We start from the raw sequence: 21,435 nt of genomic DNA on the forward strand, positions 1-21,435 counted from the left end.
GGTTGGTCGGCCCAATTGAGGTAGTATGTACATGAATGTATAGTTAGTGACTGCATATATGATAAACTGAGAGTAGCAGCAGCGTAAAAAGAGGGGTTGGAGGGGGGTACACAATGCAAATAGTCCAGGTAGCCATTTGATTACCTGTTCAGGAGTCTTATGGCTTGTGGGGAAAAACTGTTGAGAAGTCTTTTTGTCCTAGCTCCGGTACCGCTTGCCATGCGGTAGTAGAGAGAACAGACTATGGCTGGGGTCTTTGACAATTTTTTTGGGCCTTCCTCTGACACAGCCTGGTGTAGAGGTCCTGGATGGCAGGCAGCTTGGCCCCAGTGATGTACTGGGCCGGACGCACTACCCTCTGTAGTGCCTTGCGGTCAAAGGCCGAGCGATTGCCGTAGCAGGCAGTGATGCAACCAGTGTCAGCATGCTCTCGATGTTGCTACTGTAGAACCTTTTTGAGGATCTCAGGACCCATGCCATATCTTTTTAGTTTCCTGAGGGGGAATAGGCTTTGTCGTGCCCTCTTCACGACTGTCTTGGTGTGTTTGGACCATTCTAGTTTGTTGTTCATGTGGACACCAAGGAACTTGAAGCTCTCAACCTGCTCCACTACAGCCCCGTCGATGAGAATAGGGGCGTGCTCGGGTCTCCTTTTCCTGCAGTCCACAATCATCTCCTTAGCCTTGGTTACGTTGAGGGATAGGTTGTTATTCTGGCACCACCCGGCCAGGTCTCTGACTTCCTCCCTATAGGCTGTCTTGTCATTGTCGGTTATCAGGCCTACCACTGTTGTGTCGTCCCTAACAGGGTTCCTATTCCTCGAAGCGGGTCACGATATAAGCTCTCCCAGGGTGTCAGACCCCTGCTCCGTGGCCTTGCTGGCTTGGCTGAGCTTATGGCTTCCCTTTGATAGGTGTAATGGTGGCATCCCCCCCTGGAGATCCGCATTCCTTGTGAATGCATTGCCTGGGTTTGAGCCACACGGAGAGGGCGGTGGAGTGCCTTACTGGATGCCTGTTTTGTGTGGTGTTCTCAGAGCGCCTGGTGTGATTGGAGGCCATGTGCGAGTGGGTCGGCCAGGCACAGGCTGGGGATGAACTCCTTCCCTCAGGAGTGGTGCGCCAGCGAGCTGTTAGTCCCGCTACTGAGTCCAGTAGCGTGGCTGGAGCCACTGCAGGCAGAGCTCTTCTGCTGCCAGTCCTGGATGGGGGCAGGAGTCGGACCACTGGGACAAACTTGAACGGAGGGCGGCATGCCCTGCGTCAGGAGGTTGATAGCTTCGATGGCGACAACAGCTGTTCCCTGTTGGCCAGTGATGGGCTGTTCCTGTGGGACGATGCTGAGACTGTTCACCTCTGTGAGCGGGGCTACCAGGCTGACGGGCCATCAGAAGCCGGCAGTGAGGCTTCATCGCCTCGAGAGGCTTTGAGGGGCCTACTCACTCGGGTAGCCTCTGCACTGGACATCAAACTAGTGGACATTTATGACTCTCCATTTGTCCCCATCTCTGCTGAGTTCTGTGAGGCCTTGCAGGAGAGCTGGGCCTCTGCCAGGGGGTGCTTCCCGACTCACAACAGAGACTGGACCAGGGAGTTATGTTGCAGGGTGCAGAGTCACTCGGTCTCCGGGAGTACCCAAGCATGGACACCATGATAGCTGCCATTGTCCTCCCGGACTGGGAGATTATAGGGCGGAATCCGCGGCTGAAGCCGGGACCCCCTCAGTCTTTAATGCGGACTTGAAAGCCACATGGGTCCCTCTGCTCTCTTGGCCGCCTTACCAATGCGGCCATGCTGCAGGCCTACCTGCAGACTCTGTTGCCCCGGCTGCAGGGGGGCACAGAGGAGCTCTTCCGGGACGCGATGGAGGGGTGTCTCCTGCTTTCCCTGCTCCAGAGGGATGTGGCCTGCTCCAACGGACGGGCCATGGCGCAGGTGATTACCTCCTAGCACCATCTCTGGCTGGCCCAATCCCGTCTGCCAGCTGCTCTCAGAACACATTTGCTACTCTCCCCATCACCCCAGGGCTGACGTTTGAGGTTCATAGGGACCGGAGACCCTGAGACGGTTCATGCCGCCTCCTCAGGCCCCGGGTTCAAGGCAGACGGACCGCTCACATAACCGTGGTTACATACGTAACCTTTGTTTTTTCATTAAGACATACATGAAATTAGTTGCAAAATGAATAGGAAATATAGTCAAGATGTTGACAAGGTTATTTATATATTTTTTTTATGATTTTTAATTGAAATAATAGTATCTGTAAAGTTCATAGAAACATGTCAAACAATGTTTATAATCAATCCTCAGGTTGTTTTTAGCCTAAATAATTGATAATATTTCAACCGAACAATAGCGTCGTCAATATAAAAAACAACAACAAGGCGCGCTCTCGGGATTGCGCACCAAACCGGTTGGGGACTTTCCACTGGCCTCTCATTGAAACTGCTCATTCTCCCTAATTTTTCAGAATAAAGGCCCGAAACAATGTCTAAAGACTGTTCACAGCTAGTGGAAGCCATAGGGAATGCCATCTGGGTCATAACCATTGGATAGGCTTTAAATGGAACAGCCATTTCAAAATAATAGCACTTCCTGGATGGATTTTCCTCATGTTTTCGCCCGCCATTTCACTCAGACATTTGAACAGTTTTGGAAACTTTAGAGGGTTTTCTATCCAAATTGACCAATTATATGCATATCCTAGCTTCTGGGCCTGAGTAGCAGGCAGTTTACTTTGGGCATGCTTTTCATCCAAAATTCCGAATGCTGCCCCATATCCTAAAAAAGTTAATCAGGACAATAGTTTTCATCTGTGCTAACATAATTGCAAAAGGGTTTTCTAATGATCAATTAGCCTTTTTAAAATGATAAACTTGAATTAGCTAATACAGCGTGCCATTGGAACACAGGAGTGATGGTTGCTGATAATGGGCATCTGTACGCCTATGTAGATATTCCATTGAAAATCAGCCGTTTCCAGCTACAATAGTTATTTCCAACATTAACAATATCTACACAATTTTTTTTAATCAATTTGATATTTTAATGGATGAAAATGTAGCTTTTCTTTCAAAAAACAAGGACATTTCTAAGTGACCCCAAACTTTTGAAAGGTAGTGTACTTTGTACAATAGCATACTTTTTTTCACTGTTGAAGTTAGAGCTATAAATATCTAGCTGTCATCTGAAGTATCCAAGCCATAACAAAGTATAAACGAGTACAATTAAAATCAAATGTATCCATACTAGCTGAATATGAAACAGCTATAACGCTTCTTGGCTCTTCCCTTACAGGACAATGAGAAGCGGACACCGTTGCATGCCGCTGCCTATCTAGGAGATGCAGAAATTCTAGAGCTACTCATACTATCAGGTACGGTTATCATTGAAGAGAAGGATTACACTGACTTCTGTTTTGAAGCTTGTGTTTGAATGTGACCGTTTCCCTCATACTTACCATTAAGATCTTATGTGCAGTCGATGTATTTACAAAAATTAAGTCATTATACTGAAGGACATTGACAGCTGAAACGTCCACATTTTAACTTGATTAGTGAAGTATCAAGATTTTAATTCATCGCACCTGTTCCTCCCAAATGTCCTCATGATTTTGGTTGCACCTCGTCTCACGTTGGCTGAGCTCCTTCTACTCCTCTCAGTGACATGACATTTTCTTCAGTGTTGCTGTGTAATGAAAGTCCAATTCCCAGAATAGCTCTCTACAAGAGGCTTTGAGTGCATTCTAAGTGGCACCCTATTCCCTATATAGTGCACTACTTTTGACCTGGGCCCTATGGGTAGGCCTATGGGACCTGGTCAGAAGTAGTGCACTATAAAGGCATTAGGGTGTTTTGGACACATCCTTTCTGTGCTCCAGCTATTTAAGATGTTGCCTTAATATCCCCAGTGGCCTAACTAACCCACGTCCCCGTCTCCCCCGTCCCCCTTTGTCGGTCTGTCACCTGTCTTTCTGTCTGTGTCCCAGGAGCCAGAGTAAATGCCAAAGACAACAAGTGGCTCACTCCTCTGCACCGGGCCGTGGCTTCCTGCAGTGAGGTACGTGTACTGATACAGACACACACACCTGTGCATAAGTGTTTTACTGTTAAGTGTGTTGTGATTTTAAAATGCACTTTATACAAAGTTGAACATGGTTTGAACTGTGCTCCTGTAGGAGGCAGTCCAGATGCTATTGAAACACTCTGCTGATGTGAACGCCAGGGACAAGAACTGGCAAACGCCGCTCCACATTGCTGCGGCCAATAAGGCGGTCCGCTGTGCTGAGGCCCTGGTCCCTCTCCTCAGCAATGTGAACGTGTCGGACCGGGCCGGGCGCACGGCGCTGCACCATGCAGCCTTCAGCGGACACCTGGAGGTTAGCAATTAGCATGGACATGATTACACACTGTAGTCTACACTTTATACCTGTCCTATCCCCAGGTTTATGGTGCATCCGATTAGCTACATTGGTTGTATGTAGGGCTGTGACGGTAATTGGATAACCTTGACAGTTTTAGATGAAGACCACCATGAAAATAAAATTACCGTCAAAAATGCCAACATGTTTTTATCAACTTTATTTTGATGTAGATATACTTTACCCATAGCAGCAGTGGTAAATAATTATTGTTTTGCTGACTTAGTCCATCTATTAAACTGTATACATCTCTTCTCCAACTATATTTTGATGTGCCACACTCAGAGCAGATCTGCTATGTGCTGATAGGAGGGAATATTTTGAAGGTCAATTCAGTTCATTGGGGATGAGGGGAAACGTGAGGACCGGGGGCTAACTATAGTATCTATAGATCTATCACCTACAGGCTGGGAGTGGGTGGGTAGCCTCTGCCCTTCACCGCTGACCTTTCTCATTGTTACAGTAGGTTGGAGGAGTAAGGTGAAAAAGATGGCTCTCATTGCAACAACAAAAAAAGCGTATCATCACCTTTTTGGGCACATTTCAGTTTCAAACCTAATGACGATGGAGACCCAGATGACTTGGACCAGCCTGTTTGCAGAATATGCGCAAAACCTGTAGGCTAACATAGTTTGGAAAGCAATTGGCTATTGCTTCAAAGAAAATACTAATCTGTCTATAAGTTATCAAGATTCTGAACTTAATTGAGCGAACAGTATTTTTGGCATCGGCTATATCCCCGGTGAGTGTGCATATTCACTTTCTTTATCCCTGGGTCAGTGCCACTTGAAAGTCATATTGAACAAGATTCTGCTAATCTCTTTAGTTGTATAAAGTGTAGTAGAATTGCATGATAAAAAATGACTTTTCCCATGAAAGAAACATATCTGATAAAGCCTAGCCTTACTCCACCACACACTGCATTGAACAGACGTTTTTTTGCGAACAGTGATTCAGTTATATTATTAGCCTAAATGATGACTATCCAATTTACTAATCACATTAACAAAAATGTCATGATGCATAGAATGCTTTATATATTCATGGTGAAAATTAGCTTCCCCTTAACTTGAGGTTTGCACGCCTATGTGCAAGACAGTTAGGCCTGAACACTGTAATATTTCGTCCGTCCGTCTGCTGTCAGTTATGTCGATGACTGTACATACGGCACACCAGTCACCGACACCGGAAGTCCCATGACCGTCACAGCCCTAGTTGTATGCTTGAGTTTGTTCAAGAGAGGCTTTGACGCCAGATTTGAGCAGATTTTGCTTTAGTTATCCTCAGCCTGTGTTTTTGTTTCTCTCCTTTTCCTGTTAGATGGTGAGGCTGCTTCTCTCCAGAGGAGCCAACATTAATGCTTTTGACAAGAAGGACCGCCGAGCAATCCACTGGGCTGCTTACATGGGTAATGAGTTGACCACATCATTTACATTCTGACTAATGTGACGGAGTCCATCCAAATCATCTTGGCTCCTGGACTCTGTCCAGGCATTTCAAGGCTGCGTTGAAACATTGACTGGTAAATGATCCAAGACCAGCTCAGTTAGTCACCACCGTTGTGACAATGAGTCGTCATTCTGCATCAAATGTACGTGATCTTAGGGGCATTGGCAAACACAATGTAAGTAATTTAATTGATGTACCCCTAATTGCACCCGACTACATCTGTTTATCCTACAGCTATTGTATGCAGTAATCATGAGCCCCTATAAACCAGAGTTACACTGTTAGCACTGAGGTGGTGTGCAATAGTAGGAAGCCCACTTTAGCTCCAATGTAAATAGCATGAGTAAGTCTACCTCTGTTTTTAATGCTTTCCTGGGAAGCTTATCAATCAAGCAAAAAATAAAAATGATTAAAAATAGCCCACATTAACATACGTAGCCTAAGAAACAAGGTCCATGAAGTCAATAACTTGCTTGTAATAGATGACATTCATGTTTTGACTCTCTGAAACTCACTTAGATAATACCTTTGATGATACAGTGGTAGCAATACATGGTTATAACATCTACCGAAAAGACAGAAATGCCAACAGAGGTGGTGTTGCAGTCTATATTCAGAACCATATTCCTGTAAATCTTAGACGATCTAATGTTAAATACTGTTGAAGTAATATGGCTACAGGTTAATCTGCCTCACCTAAAGCCCATTCTTGTGGGAAGCTGCTATAGACCACCAAGTGCTAACAGTCAGTATCGGGAGAATGTATGTGATATCAACAGAAGTATATTTTCTTGGTGATTTAAATATTGACTGGCTATCATCAAGCTTGGGGCGACAGGTAGCCTAGTGGTTAGAGCGTTGGACTAGTAACCAAAAGGTTACCCGACTTCCGTCATCATGAAGTGCTTTGAGAGACTAGTCAAGGACCATATCACCTCCACCCTACCTGACACTCTAGACCCACTCCAATTTGCTTACTGCCCCAATAGGTCCACAGATGACTCAATCGCAACCACACTGCCCTAACCATCTGGACAAGAGGAATACCTATGTGAGAATGCTGTTCATTGACTACAGCTCAGCATTTAACACCATAGTACCCTCCAAACTCGTCATCAAGCTCGAGACCCTGGGTCTCGACCCTGCCCTGTGCAACTGGGTACTGGACTTCCTGACGGGCCGCCCCCAGGTGGTGAGGGTAGGTAACAACATCTCCACCCCACTGATCCTCAACACTGGGGCGTGTTCTGAGCCTTCTCCTGTACTCCCTGTTCACCCACGACTGCGTGGCCATGCACGCTTCCAACTCAATCATCAAGTTTGCAGACGACACTACAGTGGTAGGCTTGATTACCAACAACGACGAGACGGCCTACAGGGAGGAGGTGAGGGCCCTTGGAGTGTGGTGTCAGGAAAATAACCTCACACTCAACGTCAACAAAACAAAGAAGATGATCATAGATTTCAGGAAACAGCAGATGCAGCACCACCCAATCCACATCGACGGGACAGTAGTGGAGAGGGTAGTAAGTTTTAAGTTCCTCGGCGTACACATCACGGACAAACTGAATTGGTCCACCCACACAGACAGCATCGTGAAGAAGGCGCAGCAGCGCCTCTTCAACCTCAGGACGCTGAAGAAATTCGGCTTGTCACCAAAAGCACTCACAAACTTCTACAGATGCACAATCGCGAGCATCCTATCGGGCTGTATCACCGCCTGGTATGGCAACTGCTCCGCCCCCAACCGTAAGGCTCCCCAGAGGGTAGTGAGGTCTGCACAACACATCACCGGGGGAAAACTACCTGCCCTCCAGGACACCTACACCACCCGATGTTACAGGAAGGCCATAAAGATCATCAAGGACAACAACCACTCGAGCCACTGCTTGTTCACCCCGCTATCATCCAGAAGCTGAGGTCAGTACAGGTGTATCGAAGCAGGGACCGAGAGACCGAAAAACAGCTTCTATCTCAAGGACATCGGACTGTTAAACAGCCACCACGAACATTGAGTGGCTGCTACCAACATACTGCATCAACTCCAGCCGCTTTAATAATGGAAACATTGATGTAAAAATGTATCACAAGCCACTTTAAACAATGCTTACATACCCTACATTACTCATCTCATATGTATATACTGTATTCTATACCATCTACTGCATCTTGCCTATGCCGTTCTGTACCATCACTCATTCATACATTTTTTTCTGTACATATTCTTTATCCATTTACATTTACATTTAAGTCATTTAGCAGACGCTCTTATCCAGAGCGACTTACAAATTACACTTGTGTGTATAAGGTAGTTGTTGTGAAATTGTTAAGTTAGATTTCTCGTTGGTTATTACTGCATTGTCGGAACTAGATGCACAAGCATTTCGCTCCACTCGCATTAACATCTACTAACCATGTGTATGTGACAAATAACATTTGATTTGACTTACACAAATGACTGATTGGCTGAGATAAATTTATGATAAAATGATTGTGGGGGCTGTCTTGTTAGACTTCAGTTCAGCTTTTGACATTATTGATCATAGTCTGCTGCTGGAGAAACGTATGTCTTATGGCTTTATACCCCCTGCTATAATGTGGATAAGGAGTTACTTGTTTAACAGAACACAGAGGGTGTTCTTTAATGGAAGCCTATCAAATATAATCCAGTTAGAATCAGGAATTCCCCAGGGTAGCTGTTTAGGCCCCTTGCTGCTTTTTATTTTTATTTTTTACTAACAACATGCCACTGACTGAGTAAAGCCAGAGTGTCTATGTATGCGGATGTCATAACACTACACACGTCAGCTACTACAGCGACTGAAATGACTGCAACACTCAACAAAGAGCTGCAGTTTCAGTGGTTGGCTAGGAATAAGTTAGCCCTAAAATATTTCTAACTAAAAGTATTGTATTTGGAACGAAACAAAACAAAAAAACTGAATCTTGTACTAAATAATGTGGAAATTGAGCAAGTTGAGATGACTAAACTGCTTGGAGTAACACTAGATTGTAAACTGTCATGGTCAAAACATATTGATGCAGTAGTAGCTAAGATGGGGAGAAGTCTGTCTATAATAAAGCGATGCTCTGCCTTAGCAACACTATCAACAAGGCAGGTCCTACAGGCCCTAGTTTTGTCGCACCTTGACTACTGTTCAGTCGTGTGGTCAGGTGCCACAAAAAAGGACTTTGCAATTGGTTCAGAACAGAGCAGCACAGCTGGCTCTTGGATGTACACAGAGAGCTAATATGAATAATATGCATGTCAATCTCTCCTGGCTGAAAGTGGAGTGACTTCATCACTACTTTTAGTTATGAAAGGTATTGACATGTTGAATGCACTGAGCTGTCTTGTCTAAACTACTGGCACACAGCTCGGACACCCATGCATACCCCACAAGACATGCCACGAGGTCTCTTTACAGTCCCCAAGTCCAGAACAGACTATGGGAGGCACACAGTACTGCATAGTGCCATGACTACATGGAACTCGATTCCACATCAAGTAACTGACATAAGCAGTAAAATTTGATTGAAAAAAAAAACCAGATTAAAAAAACACCTTATGGAACAGCGGTGACTGTGAAGCAACACAAACATTGGCACAGATGCATGCGCGCACACACACATGGCACTATACAGTTGTGGCCAAAAGTTTGAGAATGACACAAATATTAATTTCCAAAGTTTGCTTCAGTGTCTTCAGATATGTTTGTCAGATGTTACTATGGAATACTGAAGTATAATTACAAGCATTTCATAAGTGTCAATGGCTTGTATTGACAATTACATGAAGTTGATGCAAAGAGTCAATATTTGCAGTGTTGACCCTTCTTTTTCAAGACCACTGCAATCCGCCCAGGCATGCTGTCAATTAACTTCTGGGCCACATCCTGACTGATGGCAGCCCATTCTTGCATAATCAATGCTTGGAGTTTGTCAGAATTTGTGGGTTTTTGTTTGTCCACCTGCCTCTTGAGGATTGACCACAAGTTCTCAGTGGGATTAAGGTCTGGGGGGTTTCCTGGCCATGGACCCAAAATATCAACGTTTTGTTCCCCGAGCTACTTAGTTATCACTCTTGACTTATGGCAAGGTGCCCCATCATCCTGGAAAAGGCATTGTTCATTACCAAACTATTCCTGGATGGTTGGGAGAAGTTGCTCTCGGAGGATGTGTTGGTACCATTGGTACCATTCTTTATTCATGGCTGTGAGCCCACTCCCTTGGCTGAGAAGCAACCCCACACATGAATGGTCTCAGGATGCTTTACTGTTGGCATGACACAGGACTGGTGGTAGCGCTCACCTTGTCTTCTCCGGACAAGCTTTTTTCCGGATGCCCCAAACAATTGGAAAGGGGATTCATCAGAGAAAATTACTTTACCCCAGTCCTCAGCAGTCCAATCCCTGTACCTTTTGCAGAATATCAGTGTGTATATATATATATATATATATATATATATATAGTATATACCTGATGCTTTTCCAGAGAAGTGTCTTCTTTGCTGCCCTACTTGGCACCAAGCCATCCTCCGAAAGTCTTCGCCTCACTGTGCATGCAGACGCACTCACACCTGCCTGCTGCCATTCCTGAGCAAGCTCTGTACAATTGAACCGCTCTCCTTGAAGTTCTTGATGATCCAAAAAATGGTTGATTTAGGTGCAATCTTACTGGCAGCAATATCCTTGCCTGTGAAGCCCTTTTTGTGCAATGCAATGATGACTGCACGTGTTTCCTTGCAGGTAACCATGGTTGACAGCGGAAGAACAATGATTCCAAGCACCAGCCTCCTTTTGAAGCTTCCAGTCTGTTATTCGAACTCAATCAGTATGACAGAGTAATCTCCAGCCTTGTCCTCGTCAACACTCACACCTGTGTTAACGAGAGAATCACTGACATGATGTTAGCTGGTCCTTTTGTGGCAGGGCTGAAATGCTGTGGAAATGTTTTTGGGGGATTCAGTTCATTTGCATAGCAAAGAGGGACTTTGCAATTAATTGCAATTCATCTGATCACTCTTCATAACATTCTGGAGTATGTGCAAATTGCCATCACACAAAATTAATATTTGTGTCATTTTCAAAACTTTTGGCCACGACTGTACATACACATGGATTTAGTACTGTAGATGTGTAGTAGTGGTGGAGTAGGGGCCTGAGAGCACACAATGTGTTGTGACATCTGAGAATCAAATGTTTGAATATTGTATAAACTTTGGCAGCAGCTGATGGGGATCCATAATAAATACAAATGTCCTTATCCCAGTGAGTGAATGAATTGGCTGTGTGATAGCCTCACAGCTCAGATGTATGGTCCACCTCTAGTGTGTTATGTCAGAATGATGGACTAAGTATGTTGATAAGATGGTTTCAGTTAAACTAACATGTAGGTATTGCTTGTGACGCTGTGTACCACTGTAAACTAACCTCTGTTTCTCTCTTTTCTCTCTCCCTCTGTCTCACACACTCTCTTCCCCCCCATAGGGCACATTGAGGTGGTGAAACTGCTGGCCTCTCATGGATCAGAGGTGTCCTGTAAAGACAAGAAGGCCTACACCCCTCTCCACTCTGCAGCCTCCAGCGGCATGATCAGTGTGGTCAAGTACCTCCTGGACCTTGGGGTGGATGTGAGTCAATGCATACATACACCTCCCCGCATTCAACTGTGTAGTCACTGTTCAATTACAACTCCACGAAAAGACAGAGCTCTAATGTGTTGTAGAATGATTTCCTTTGGACCCAGTGTGTCGGGTCAGGGGTTTTTCCTAACCAAGTGACCAGATCAGGAATGTTTTGTTCTATCCCCCCTTCTCTCTCTACCCTCTTCTCCCTCCAGATAAATGAGCCCAATGGGTACGGTAACACCCCCCTCCATGTGGCGTGCTACAACGGCCAGGATGTGGTGGTAAATGAGCTGATCGAGTGCGGCGCCAACGTGAACCAGGTGAACGAGAAGGGTTTCGCCCCGCTCCACTTCACGGCCGCCTCGCGCCACGGGGCGCTCTGCCTGGAGCTGCTGGTGGGCAACGGGGCCCACGTCAACATCAAGGTGACGAGACAGGATGATCAACTGTCTGTACCAAATGACACTCTGTTCCCTATGTAGTGCACTACCATTGACCAGGGCCCACAGAGTATGAAGCCGTGCTGACACTCTTTGCATCCCAAATGGCACCCTATTTCCTTTTATAGTGCACTACTTTTGACCAGGGCCCACAGAGTAAGAAGCTGTGATGACAACACCTGCATCCCAAATGGCACCCTATTCCTTTTATAGTGCACTACTTTGGGTCACTGATGCAGCACACGGCTTAGTAGACTTGGACCAAATACATTCAGATACCAATGGATTAATCTTAACAATACAAACTAAATGCAATAAAGCGCACCTCCACCTGTGGTCAGCAGCACAGACTGCAGTGTGAACCATCTGTCTCTCTCTCTCTGCAGAGTAAAGATGGAAAGACCCCCCTCCACATGACGGCCATCCACGGACGCTTCTCCAGATCTCAAGCCATCATCCAGAATGGTGAGTCTGTGAATGCTCTCAACAGAATATACACTGCTCAAAAAAATAAAGAGAACACTAAAATAACACATCCTAGATCTGAATGAATGAAATGTTCTTATTAAATACTTTTTTCTTTACATAGTTGAATGTGCTGACAACAAAATCACACAAATTATCAATGGAAATCAAATTTATCAACCCATGGAGGTCTGGATTTGGAGTCACACTCAAAATGAGTGGAAAACCACACTACAGGCTGATCCAACATTGATGTAATGTCCTTAAAACAAGTCAAAATGAGGCTCAGTAGTGTGTGTGGCCTCCATGTGCCTGTATGACCTTCCTACAACGCCTGGGCATGCTCCTGATGAGATGGCGGATGGTCTCCTGAGGGATCTCCTCCCAGACCTGGACTAAAGCATCTGCCAACTCCTGGACAGTCTGTGGTGCAACGTGGCGTTGGTGGATGGAGCGAGACATGATGTCCCAGATGTGCTCAATTGGATTCAGGTCTGGGGAACGGGCGGGCCAGTCCATAGCATCAATGCCTTCCTCTTGCAGGAACTGCTGACACACTCCAGCCACATGAGGTCTAGCATTGTCTTGCATTAGGAGGAACCCAGGGCCAACCACACCAGCATACGGTCTCACAAGGGGTCTGAGGAGCTCATCTCGGTACCTAATGGCAGTCAGGCTACCTCTGGCGAGCACATGGAGGGCTGTGCGGCCCCCCGAGAAATGCCACCCCACACCATGACTGACCCACCGCCAAACCGGTCATGCTGGAGGATGTTGCAGGCAGCAGAACGTTCTCCACGGCATCTCCAGACTCTCACGTCTGTCACATGTGCTCAGTGTGAACCTGCTTTCATCTGTGAAGAGCACAGGGCGCCAGTGGTGAATTTGCCAATCTTGGTGTTCTCTGGCAAATGCCAAGCGTCCTGCACAGTGTTGGGCTGTAAGCACAACCCCCACTTGTGGACGTCGGGCCCTCATACCACCCTCATGGAGTCTGTTTCTGACCGTTTGTGGCCTGCTGGAGGTCATTTTGCAGGGCTCTGGCAGTGCTCCTCCTGCTCCGCCTTGCACAAAGGCGGAGGTAGCTGTCCTGCTGCTGGATTGTTGCCCTCCTACGGCCTCCTCCATGTCTCCCGATGTACTGGCCTGTCTCCTGGTAGCGCCTCCATGCTCTGGACACTACGCTGACAGACACAGCAAACCTTCTTGCCACATCTCGCATTGATGTGCCATCCTGGATGTGCTGCACTACCTGAGCCACTTGTGTGGGTTGTAGACTCTGTCTCATGCTAACACTAGAGTGAAAGCACCGCCAGTATTCAAAAGTGACCAAAACATCAGCCAGGAAGCATAGGAACTGAGAAGTGGTCTGTGGTCACCACCTGCAGAACCACTCCTTTATTGGGGGTGTCTTGCTAATTGCCTATTTCCACCTGTTGTCTATTCCATTTGCACAACAGCATGTGAAATTTATTGTCAATCAGTGTTGCTTCCTAAGTGGACAGTTTGATTTCACAGAAGTGTGATTGACTTGGAGTTACATTGTGTTGTTTAAGTGTTTCCTTTGTTTTTTTTGAGCAGTGTATATATGAACCAGTAGGCTCTTCAGCATCTTGTCTTTTGTCTTCAAACCATGATACACTGGCACAGAGCAATGTTACTGCAACGTGGTTGAACATTTAGCTACGTGATGCCTCTAGGGTCAAGTGGTTGATTGTGTGTGTGTATTAGGTGCTGAGATCGACTGTGAAGATAAGAATGGAAACACACCCCTGCACATCTCTGCTCGCTACGGCCACGAGTTACTCATCAATACACTCATCACGAACGGTGCTGACACAGCCAAGTAAGAGAACAGTTTCCAGCAATACTGCAACATGCATCTGCAATTCTGTCATTGACCGAATTCCTACTTGGAGACTCTCTGCTCAACACATGAAATGGCCTCCATTGTGGTGTATGGGTGGTTGATAGACTGGGCATTGCAGTGTGCAGTAGGGTTTAATGAGGACTGTGATGTGCTGCTGTTTCTAAACTCAGCTGAATTAACTGGATGTCGCTCTGAATAAGAGTGTCTGCTTAAAGTATAAAATGTTGTTGCAGACGAGGCGTCCATGGGATGTTCCCCCTCCACCTGGCTGCTCTCAGTGGTTTCTCTGACTGCTGTCGAAAGCTCCTCTCATCAGGCTTTGATATAGACACCCCTGACGACTTTGGAAGGACCTGTTTACATGCTGCAGCAGCTGGAGGGTGAGTGGACTGGTCCAGGCTTTACACCAAGGAATATGTAGTTCATGACCTGGAAAACCCTCTCCTCCTGCAGTATCATTTCTGTATAATGTGGCGCCATGTTATGGTGGTATTGACTAAAATGTCTTTATCTTCCTGAAAGAGAAGAGAAACCTGCACACTGCTCTTGCTAGTATCACTGTTTTTATCCTAGCTTTTATTAGCCTTAATAAAAACAGTGATGCTAGCAAGAGCAGTGTACAGGTTTCTCTTTTTTTCCAGGTTCTCTCATTGTTAACATGCACCTGATAGCTCAGAGGGCCTTTCTAAACTTGATATCTTGTTACCAGGAACCTGGACTGTCTGAATCTGCTGCTCAACACAGGGGCAGACTTCAACAGAAAGGACAGCTTCGGAAGGTCTGTCTGTGGCATCAAATAACTTTCATGTTTGTTCTTTATGATAATGGGGAATATAGGAATTATTATGGAATATATTGTTTTGCATCTCCAATCAGCTGTTTCTGTTGACTGTTTGTGTTCTTCTAGGAGTCCTCTGCATTATGCAGCAGCCAACTGTAACTACCAGTGTCTGTTTGCCTTGGTGGGGTCTGGGGCCAGTGTGAACGACCTGGATAAGAGGGGCTGCACCCCGCTCCACTACGCTGCTGCCTCCGATACAGACGGAAAGTACGTCTCACACTCCTCTTACTGTTGTGTGTGTTGTGGTGCCGTGACCTTTCACATTTCACTGTAGTCTGGAGAGTATGTTGAGTGTTTGAATGCACGCTAGTGTTCAATCAGCAGTGTGAAAGCTTGGCCACGTCTCCTTTGGAAAAGTGTCTCTGCTTGATTATCTGTCTGTCTTGATGTTGGTGTAATGATTAGTGAACTCTTGACCTCTAGGTGTCTGGAGTATTTGCTGCGAAACGATGCTAACCCAGGGATCCGGGACAATCAGGGCTACAATGCAGTGCATTACGCGTCTGCATACGGACACCGCCTCTGTCTGGAGCTGGTGAGTCAGAACCACAGGATACTAGATGCCCTGCATCCACACCATTTTCCCTGCGTCCCAAATGGCTGTGGGGCCCATAGGGCTCTGGTCAAAAGTAGTGCACTATATAGGGAATAGGCTGCCATTTGGGACATAGTCATTGATATTCAGTAGGTTTTAAGGTGTGGTTGCATGTTTGTCGTCACTCTTGATGTTCTTTTTCCAGATTGCAAGTGAAACACCTTTAGATGTGGTAAGTGCCCGTTGGTAACTTTTCCTCACACTTGCTTGTTTAAGGTATGGATGCAACACCCCAGTATGTCTGCAGAGGCTGGTCACTGAGATTTACCATGTTACACATGCTACTAGACTAACCTTCCAAGTAAATATGTTACAAGTCTGAACTGGCCGTTCTTGTCTTTCCTCAGCTAATGGAAACCTCAGGGACAGACATCCTGAACGACTCTGATGTCAGAGCTCCCATCAGCCCTCTACACCTCGCTGTGAGTAAAGCCTACCTGCTCCTGTAGTGGTCTCCATATGACAAATGGCACCCTATTCCCTATTTAGTACACTACTTTTGACCAGATCCTTATAGGCCCTGATCAAAAGTAGTTCACTACATAGGGAATAGGGTGCTATCTGGGATGCAAGCATGGTCTAGATTTTCCACAGGAAGTTGACTGTCCAGACAGACTTGCACACCATATTCCGATCTATTCCTGATTAGTGTAAAATACATGCATATTCTACACAGTGATGATGAGGCCGATTTCCTTATTTTGCCATTTGAGTTAATCAACCTCAGAGGAGAAGTAGAGTGTTTGTTTCTCAATCCCACGCTTGGCAGGAACATCCGATGTTGATGCTGGGCGGGAGCAAAAATGGGCTCCCGATTGAAAGACTCTGGTCTACTTTAGAGGTCTAGCACTGTATTTCTGTTCAGGCGTACCACGGGTCTACTCTAGGACATTGATTATATTAAGAGTGAATATTTATTCAGGCGTACCACTGGACTTTGCTTGAGACTGTGTTTGTGTTTCTATTCAGGCGTACCACGGTCACCACCATGCTATGGAGGTCCTGGTTCAGTCTCTGCTGGATCTAGACGTGAGGGACAGCCAGGGGCGCACCCCTCTGGACCTGGCTGCCTTTAAAGGCCATGTGGAGTGTGTTGACGTCCTCATCAACCAGGGAGCCTCCATCCTGGTTAAAGACTTCACTCTGAAGAGGACACCCATCCACGCTGCAGGTAGGTTTTCCTGACCAAGATGGCCATTTGTTTGGTCATGTTGCTAGGACGACAATATCCACTCTAGGGATGTTACATGGTATCGTGTGAAAATGCCCACTAGACACTGATCTAAGGTCATTTTTTGTCATGTTCTCCACTAATGATTGAGGATCTAGGGAGGGTAAGCTGATCCTAGATCAGTGCACAGGGGAGACTTCTATCCAGAGCCAGGTACACAGCTAACAGGTGACAGGCTTCGATGGCCTAAGCCCCAAAATTCTTTATTATATGCTGTGTTAACATCATGAGGATGGCATCTACCAACACTGTTCTAGAAATCTGTGTTCATGTGAAGGTTATAGTCGTCCAGCTGTTCATGTGAAGGTTGTCGTCCAGCAATCTGCTCATATCCTCTCTGTTCATCCTCTAGCTACCAACGGTCAATCATCTGACATTCTTATATCCTCTCTGTTCATCCTCCAGCAACCAACGGTCATTCGGAGTGTTTGCGTTTGCTGATTGGAAATGCTGACCTCCAGAGTGCCGTGGATGTTCAAGATGGGAATGGACAGTAAGTCAATTAGGTTTTGGATACAATTACTGAAAAAAAGAGATTTTGAAACTGGGGATACATCCCAAATGACAACCTATTCCCTACTTGGTGCACTACTTTAAACCAAAGTCCTATGGGCTCAGGTCAAAAGTAGTGTACCATATAGGGAATAGGTTGCCATTTGGGACTCAGCCTGGTTATTACCGGTTTGTAAATGACCTGTTGTCTTGTGTATCAGAACCCCTCTGATGCTGTCGGTGCTGAGCGGACACACAGACTGTGTGTACTCACTGCTCAACAAGGGAGCCAGCGTAGAAGCCAAAGACAAGTGGGGCAGAACAGCTCTACACAGAGGGGTGAGGAGGAGAGTTGTACACACTCACACACAGAAAGAGAGGGGGAGGCTTGTTCTGTTCTAGGATGGGGCCATTGAACTACTAGGGATGGCTTTGGTGTGGGATCTAGCATGGAATATATATTATGCCCAAATATACCTATTATGATTCCTTATTATTTAATTGATTATGACTTAATCAATTCCATTCTTGTCTCGCCACCCTACCAGGCGGTGACTGGTCATGAGGAGTGTGTGGAGGCCCTGCTGCAGCACAGCGCCAGCTTCCTAGTTCGGGACTGTAAGGGGCGGACCCCTGTTCACCTGGCGGCGGCGTCTGGACACATCGGGGTGCTGGGGGGGCTCCTACATGCAGCCCAGTCAGTGGAGACCCTCCCTGTCATCACAGACAACCAGGGCTACACGCCACTACACTGGGCCTGCTACAACGGTACTAACTGGACTGGAGCTCTATTCTGATTCCCCCTCCAACACTGTAAACATGTCCCTGAATTAGGCAGGCCTTACAACGGTACTAACTGGACTGGAGCTCTATTCTGATTCCCCCTCCAACACTGTAAACATGTCCCTGAATTAGGCAGGCCTTACAACGGTACTAACTGGACTGGAGCTCTATTCTGATTCCCCCTCCAACACTGTAAACATGTCCCTGAATTAGGCAGGCCTTACAACGGTACTAACTGGACTGGAGCTCTATTCTGATTCCCCCTCCAACACTGTAAACATGTCCCTGAATTAGGCAGGCCTTACAACGGTACTAACTGGACTGGAGCTCTATTCTGATTCCCTCTCCAACACTGTAAACATGTCCCTGAATTAGGCAGGCCTTACAACGGTACTAACTGGACTGGAGCTCTATTCTGATTCCCCCTCCAACACTGTAAACATGTCCCTGAATTAGGCAGGCCTTACAACGGTACTAACTGGACTGGAGCTCTATTCTCTTCTCCAAGAAGTGTGCACTCATTCACTCCCTCTTGTGGATTGAAAAGCATTAGATTGGTCTTGATGGAGCAATGTGGGGGAATGAACAAGACTACAACACTGTGGGAGAAGTAGGGTTATGACTCTCAGTGGTGGAGCTTACACTGAAAGAACTTTGTCAGGTATTGACATAGTATATGTTGTAGCTAAAACGTTTTTTTTTGGGACTTCACCATTGTCAGATCCTTTGCTTTCTCTGAGGGTATTGTTGTGGTCTACAGTGACGTCATCTTTTTGCTGTATGTAATGTTTCCCGCTAGAGCAACGTATTACTTTGATTCATTTAATTTAGAATTAATCTTCCACTAGGCCATGACACGTGTGTCGAGGTGCTGCTGGAACAGGAGGTTTTCCACAAGACCGAGGGAAACTCCTTCAGCCCCCTCCACTGTGCTGTGATCAACGACAACGAGGGGGCTGCAGAAATGTTGATTGACACTCTGGGACCAGCCATTGTCAACGCCACTGACACCAAGAACCGGTAACTACGGCACACGACAACGTCCTTTTCTTCTGGAGAATAATGTTGTGAAAACGACCTCTGGGGTTGGATGAGGGATTGTAGAAACTATACTTGATAATAACACTCCTACTCAATATCAATGAAAACAGTTTCCTCTCTCCAGGACCCCCCTGCATGCGGCAGCCTTCACGGACCACGTGGAGTGTCTTCAGCTGCTGCTAGGTCACAATGCCCAGGTCAACTCCCCCGACGCCTCCGGGAAGACCTCCCTCATGATGGCTGCTGAGAACGGACAAACCAACGCTGTCGGTATGTAGTCCCCTCTCCTCCGCTTTGCCTCGCCAGCCGGCTTAAGTTCAACAATTTGAATAAGTAGCTTAATTTCCTAATGTAATTCCTTTTATGTTTCTCTGTCTCAGAGCTGTTGGTGAGCAGTGCCAAAGCAGAGCTCACCCTGCAGGATGCAGTCAAGAACACTGCTCTTCATCTGGCCTGCAGTAAGGTGAGCAACCCCACATGAACATGATGTTCTCTTTGGTTTGAATTTTGTCTGACATGTTTGACTCTGTTTTTAAAGGGGCATGAAACCAGTGCCTTGTTGATATTGGAGAAGATTACAGACAGGAACCTCATCAACTCGACTAACGCAGCCTTACAGACGTACGTATGGTTCAGCTGCATTAATTGGGCCATATAGGGCCCTTGGTCAGAAGAAGTGCACTATATAGGGAATAGTCTGGCATTTGGGAGGTATCCTAATTTTCTGCTGGCTAATCTGATGGTACTTTCCCCTCAGGCCGTTACACGTTGCAGCCAGAAATGGTCTGACCGTGGTGGTGCAGGAGCTGCTAGCGAAGGGTGCTAGCGTGCTCGCAGTCGATGAGAATGGTAAGATCCGTAACACCATTTTCTTTGGTACTTTTCTTCTCAATGTGTCCACAGATGTTTCTCTCTATTCCACTGCTTGGAAAGTTCTGGGACACTAAAGTCCATGGAGAATAAGAGCACCTCCCAGCTTCCCACTGCACTGAGGCTAGGATACACTGTCACCACCAATAAATCAAGAATTTCAATAAGCATTTCTCTACGGCTGGCCATGCTTTTCTCCTGGCTACCCCAGCCAACAGCTCCGTACTCCCCACAGCTACTTGCCCAAGCCTCCCAGCTTCTCCTTCACCCAAATCCAGATAGCTGATGTTCTGAAAGATCTGCAAAAACTGGACCTGTACAAATCAGCTGGGCTAGACAATCTGGACCCTCTCCCCCTAAAATGATCTGCTGCCATTGCTGCAACACCAGCAGCATACCACCCTGCATACCTCTGCTGGCTTGCTTCTGAAGCTAAGCAGGGTTGGTCCTGGTCAGTCCCTGGACGGGAGACCAGGTGCTGCTGGAGGGTCAGTAGGAGGCACTCTTTCCTCTGGTCTAAAAAATATCCCAATGCCCCAGGGCAGTGATTGGGGACACTACCCTGTGTAGGGTGCAGTCTTTCGGATGGGATGTTAAAAGGGTGTCCTGACTCTCTGAGGTCATTAAAGATCCCATGGCACTTGTCGTAAGACTAGGGGTGTTAACCCCGGTGTCCAGGCTAAATTCCCAATCTGGCCCTCAAACCATCATGGTCACCTAATAATCCCCAGTTTACAATTGGCTCATTCATCACCCTCCTCTCCCCTGTAACTATTCCCCAGGTCGTTGATGCAAATGAGAACTTGTTCTCTCAACTTACTTGGTAAAATAACGAGAAAAATAAAAAACTATTACTAGTCTGTTCGTATCGTCCGAGATTCATTGGAAAGCTGCCGCGGTCATCTCCCTCTTCAAAGGGGGTGATACTAGACCAAACTGTTACAGACCTGTATCCATCCTGCCCTGCCTTTCCAAAATCTCAAAAGTGAAGTTAAACAGATCAATGACCATTTCGAATCCCACCGTATCTTCTCCGCTGTGCAATCCGGTTTCCGAGCTGACGACGGGTGCACCTCAGCCACACTCAAGGTACTAAACGATATCATAACCACCATTGATAAAAGACAGTACTGTGCAGCGGTCTTCATCGACCTGGCCAAGGATTTCAACTCTGTCAATCACCGTATTCTTATCGGCAGACTCAACAGCCTTGGTTTCTCAAATGACTGCCTCGCCTGGTTCATCAACTACTTTGCAGATAGAGTTCAGGGCCTGTTGTCCGGACCGCTGGCAGTCTCTATGGGGGTACC

At 46.4% G+C, this 21,435-nt stretch overlaps 1 protein-coding gene across 3 annotated transcripts in view; it reads left to right on the plus strand.

The window, feature by feature from the left end:
• Window positions 1-21,435, plus strand: part of ankrd28b (ankyrin repeat domain 28b) — a 42,197-nt gene that overhangs the window by 17,581 nt on the left and 3,181 nt on the right. For 2 of the 3 annotated variants that reach the window (XM_065027481.1, XM_065027483.1), the window contains 23 exons: window positions 3,297-3,375; window positions 3,988-4,058; window positions 4,177-4,377; window positions 5,740-5,827; window positions 11,358-11,500; window positions 11,710-11,922; window positions 12,324-12,402; window positions 14,134-14,248; window positions 14,506-14,652; window positions 14,982-15,050; window positions 15,180-15,320; window positions 15,537-15,648; window positions 15,854-15,880; window positions 16,056-16,130; window positions 16,678-16,879; window positions 17,345-17,432; window positions 17,653-17,770; window positions 17,980-18,199; window positions 19,063-19,234; window positions 19,380-19,525; window positions 19,636-19,718; window positions 19,794-19,876; window positions 20,013-20,104. In XM_065027481.1, coding sequence (XP_064883553.1) covers window positions 3,297-3,375; window positions 3,988-4,058; window positions 4,177-4,377; window positions 5,740-5,827; window positions 11,358-11,500; window positions 11,710-11,922; window positions 12,324-12,402; window positions 14,134-14,248; window positions 14,506-14,652; window positions 14,982-15,050; window positions 15,180-15,320; window positions 15,537-15,648; window positions 15,854-15,880; window positions 16,056-16,130; window positions 16,678-16,879; window positions 17,345-17,432; window positions 17,653-17,770; window positions 17,980-18,199; window positions 19,063-19,234; window positions 19,380-19,525; window positions 19,636-19,718; window positions 19,794-19,876; window positions 20,013-20,104 — 2,764 coding nt within the window. The remainder of the gene's footprint in view (window positions 1-3,296; window positions 3,376-3,987; window positions 4,059-4,176; window positions 4,378-5,739; window positions 5,828-11,357; window positions 11,501-11,709; window positions 11,923-12,323; window positions 12,403-14,133; window positions 14,249-14,505; window positions 14,653-14,981; window positions 15,051-15,179; window positions 15,321-15,536; window positions 15,649-15,853; window positions 15,881-16,055; window positions 16,131-16,677; window positions 16,880-17,344; window positions 17,433-17,652; window positions 17,771-17,979; window positions 18,200-19,062; window positions 19,235-19,379; window positions 19,526-19,635; window positions 19,719-19,793; window positions 19,877-20,012; window positions 20,105-21,435) is intronic. The other variant, XM_065027482.1, reaches the window with a different exon arrangement.

Source organism: Oncorhynchus nerka, linkage group LG14, assembly GCF_034236695.1.
Source record: "Oncorhynchus nerka isolate Pitt River linkage group LG14, Oner_Uvic_2.0, whole genome shotgun sequence".
Classification (NCBI taxonomy): Eukaryota; Metazoa; Chordata; class Actinopteri; order Salmoniformes; family Salmonidae; genus Oncorhynchus; species Oncorhynchus nerka.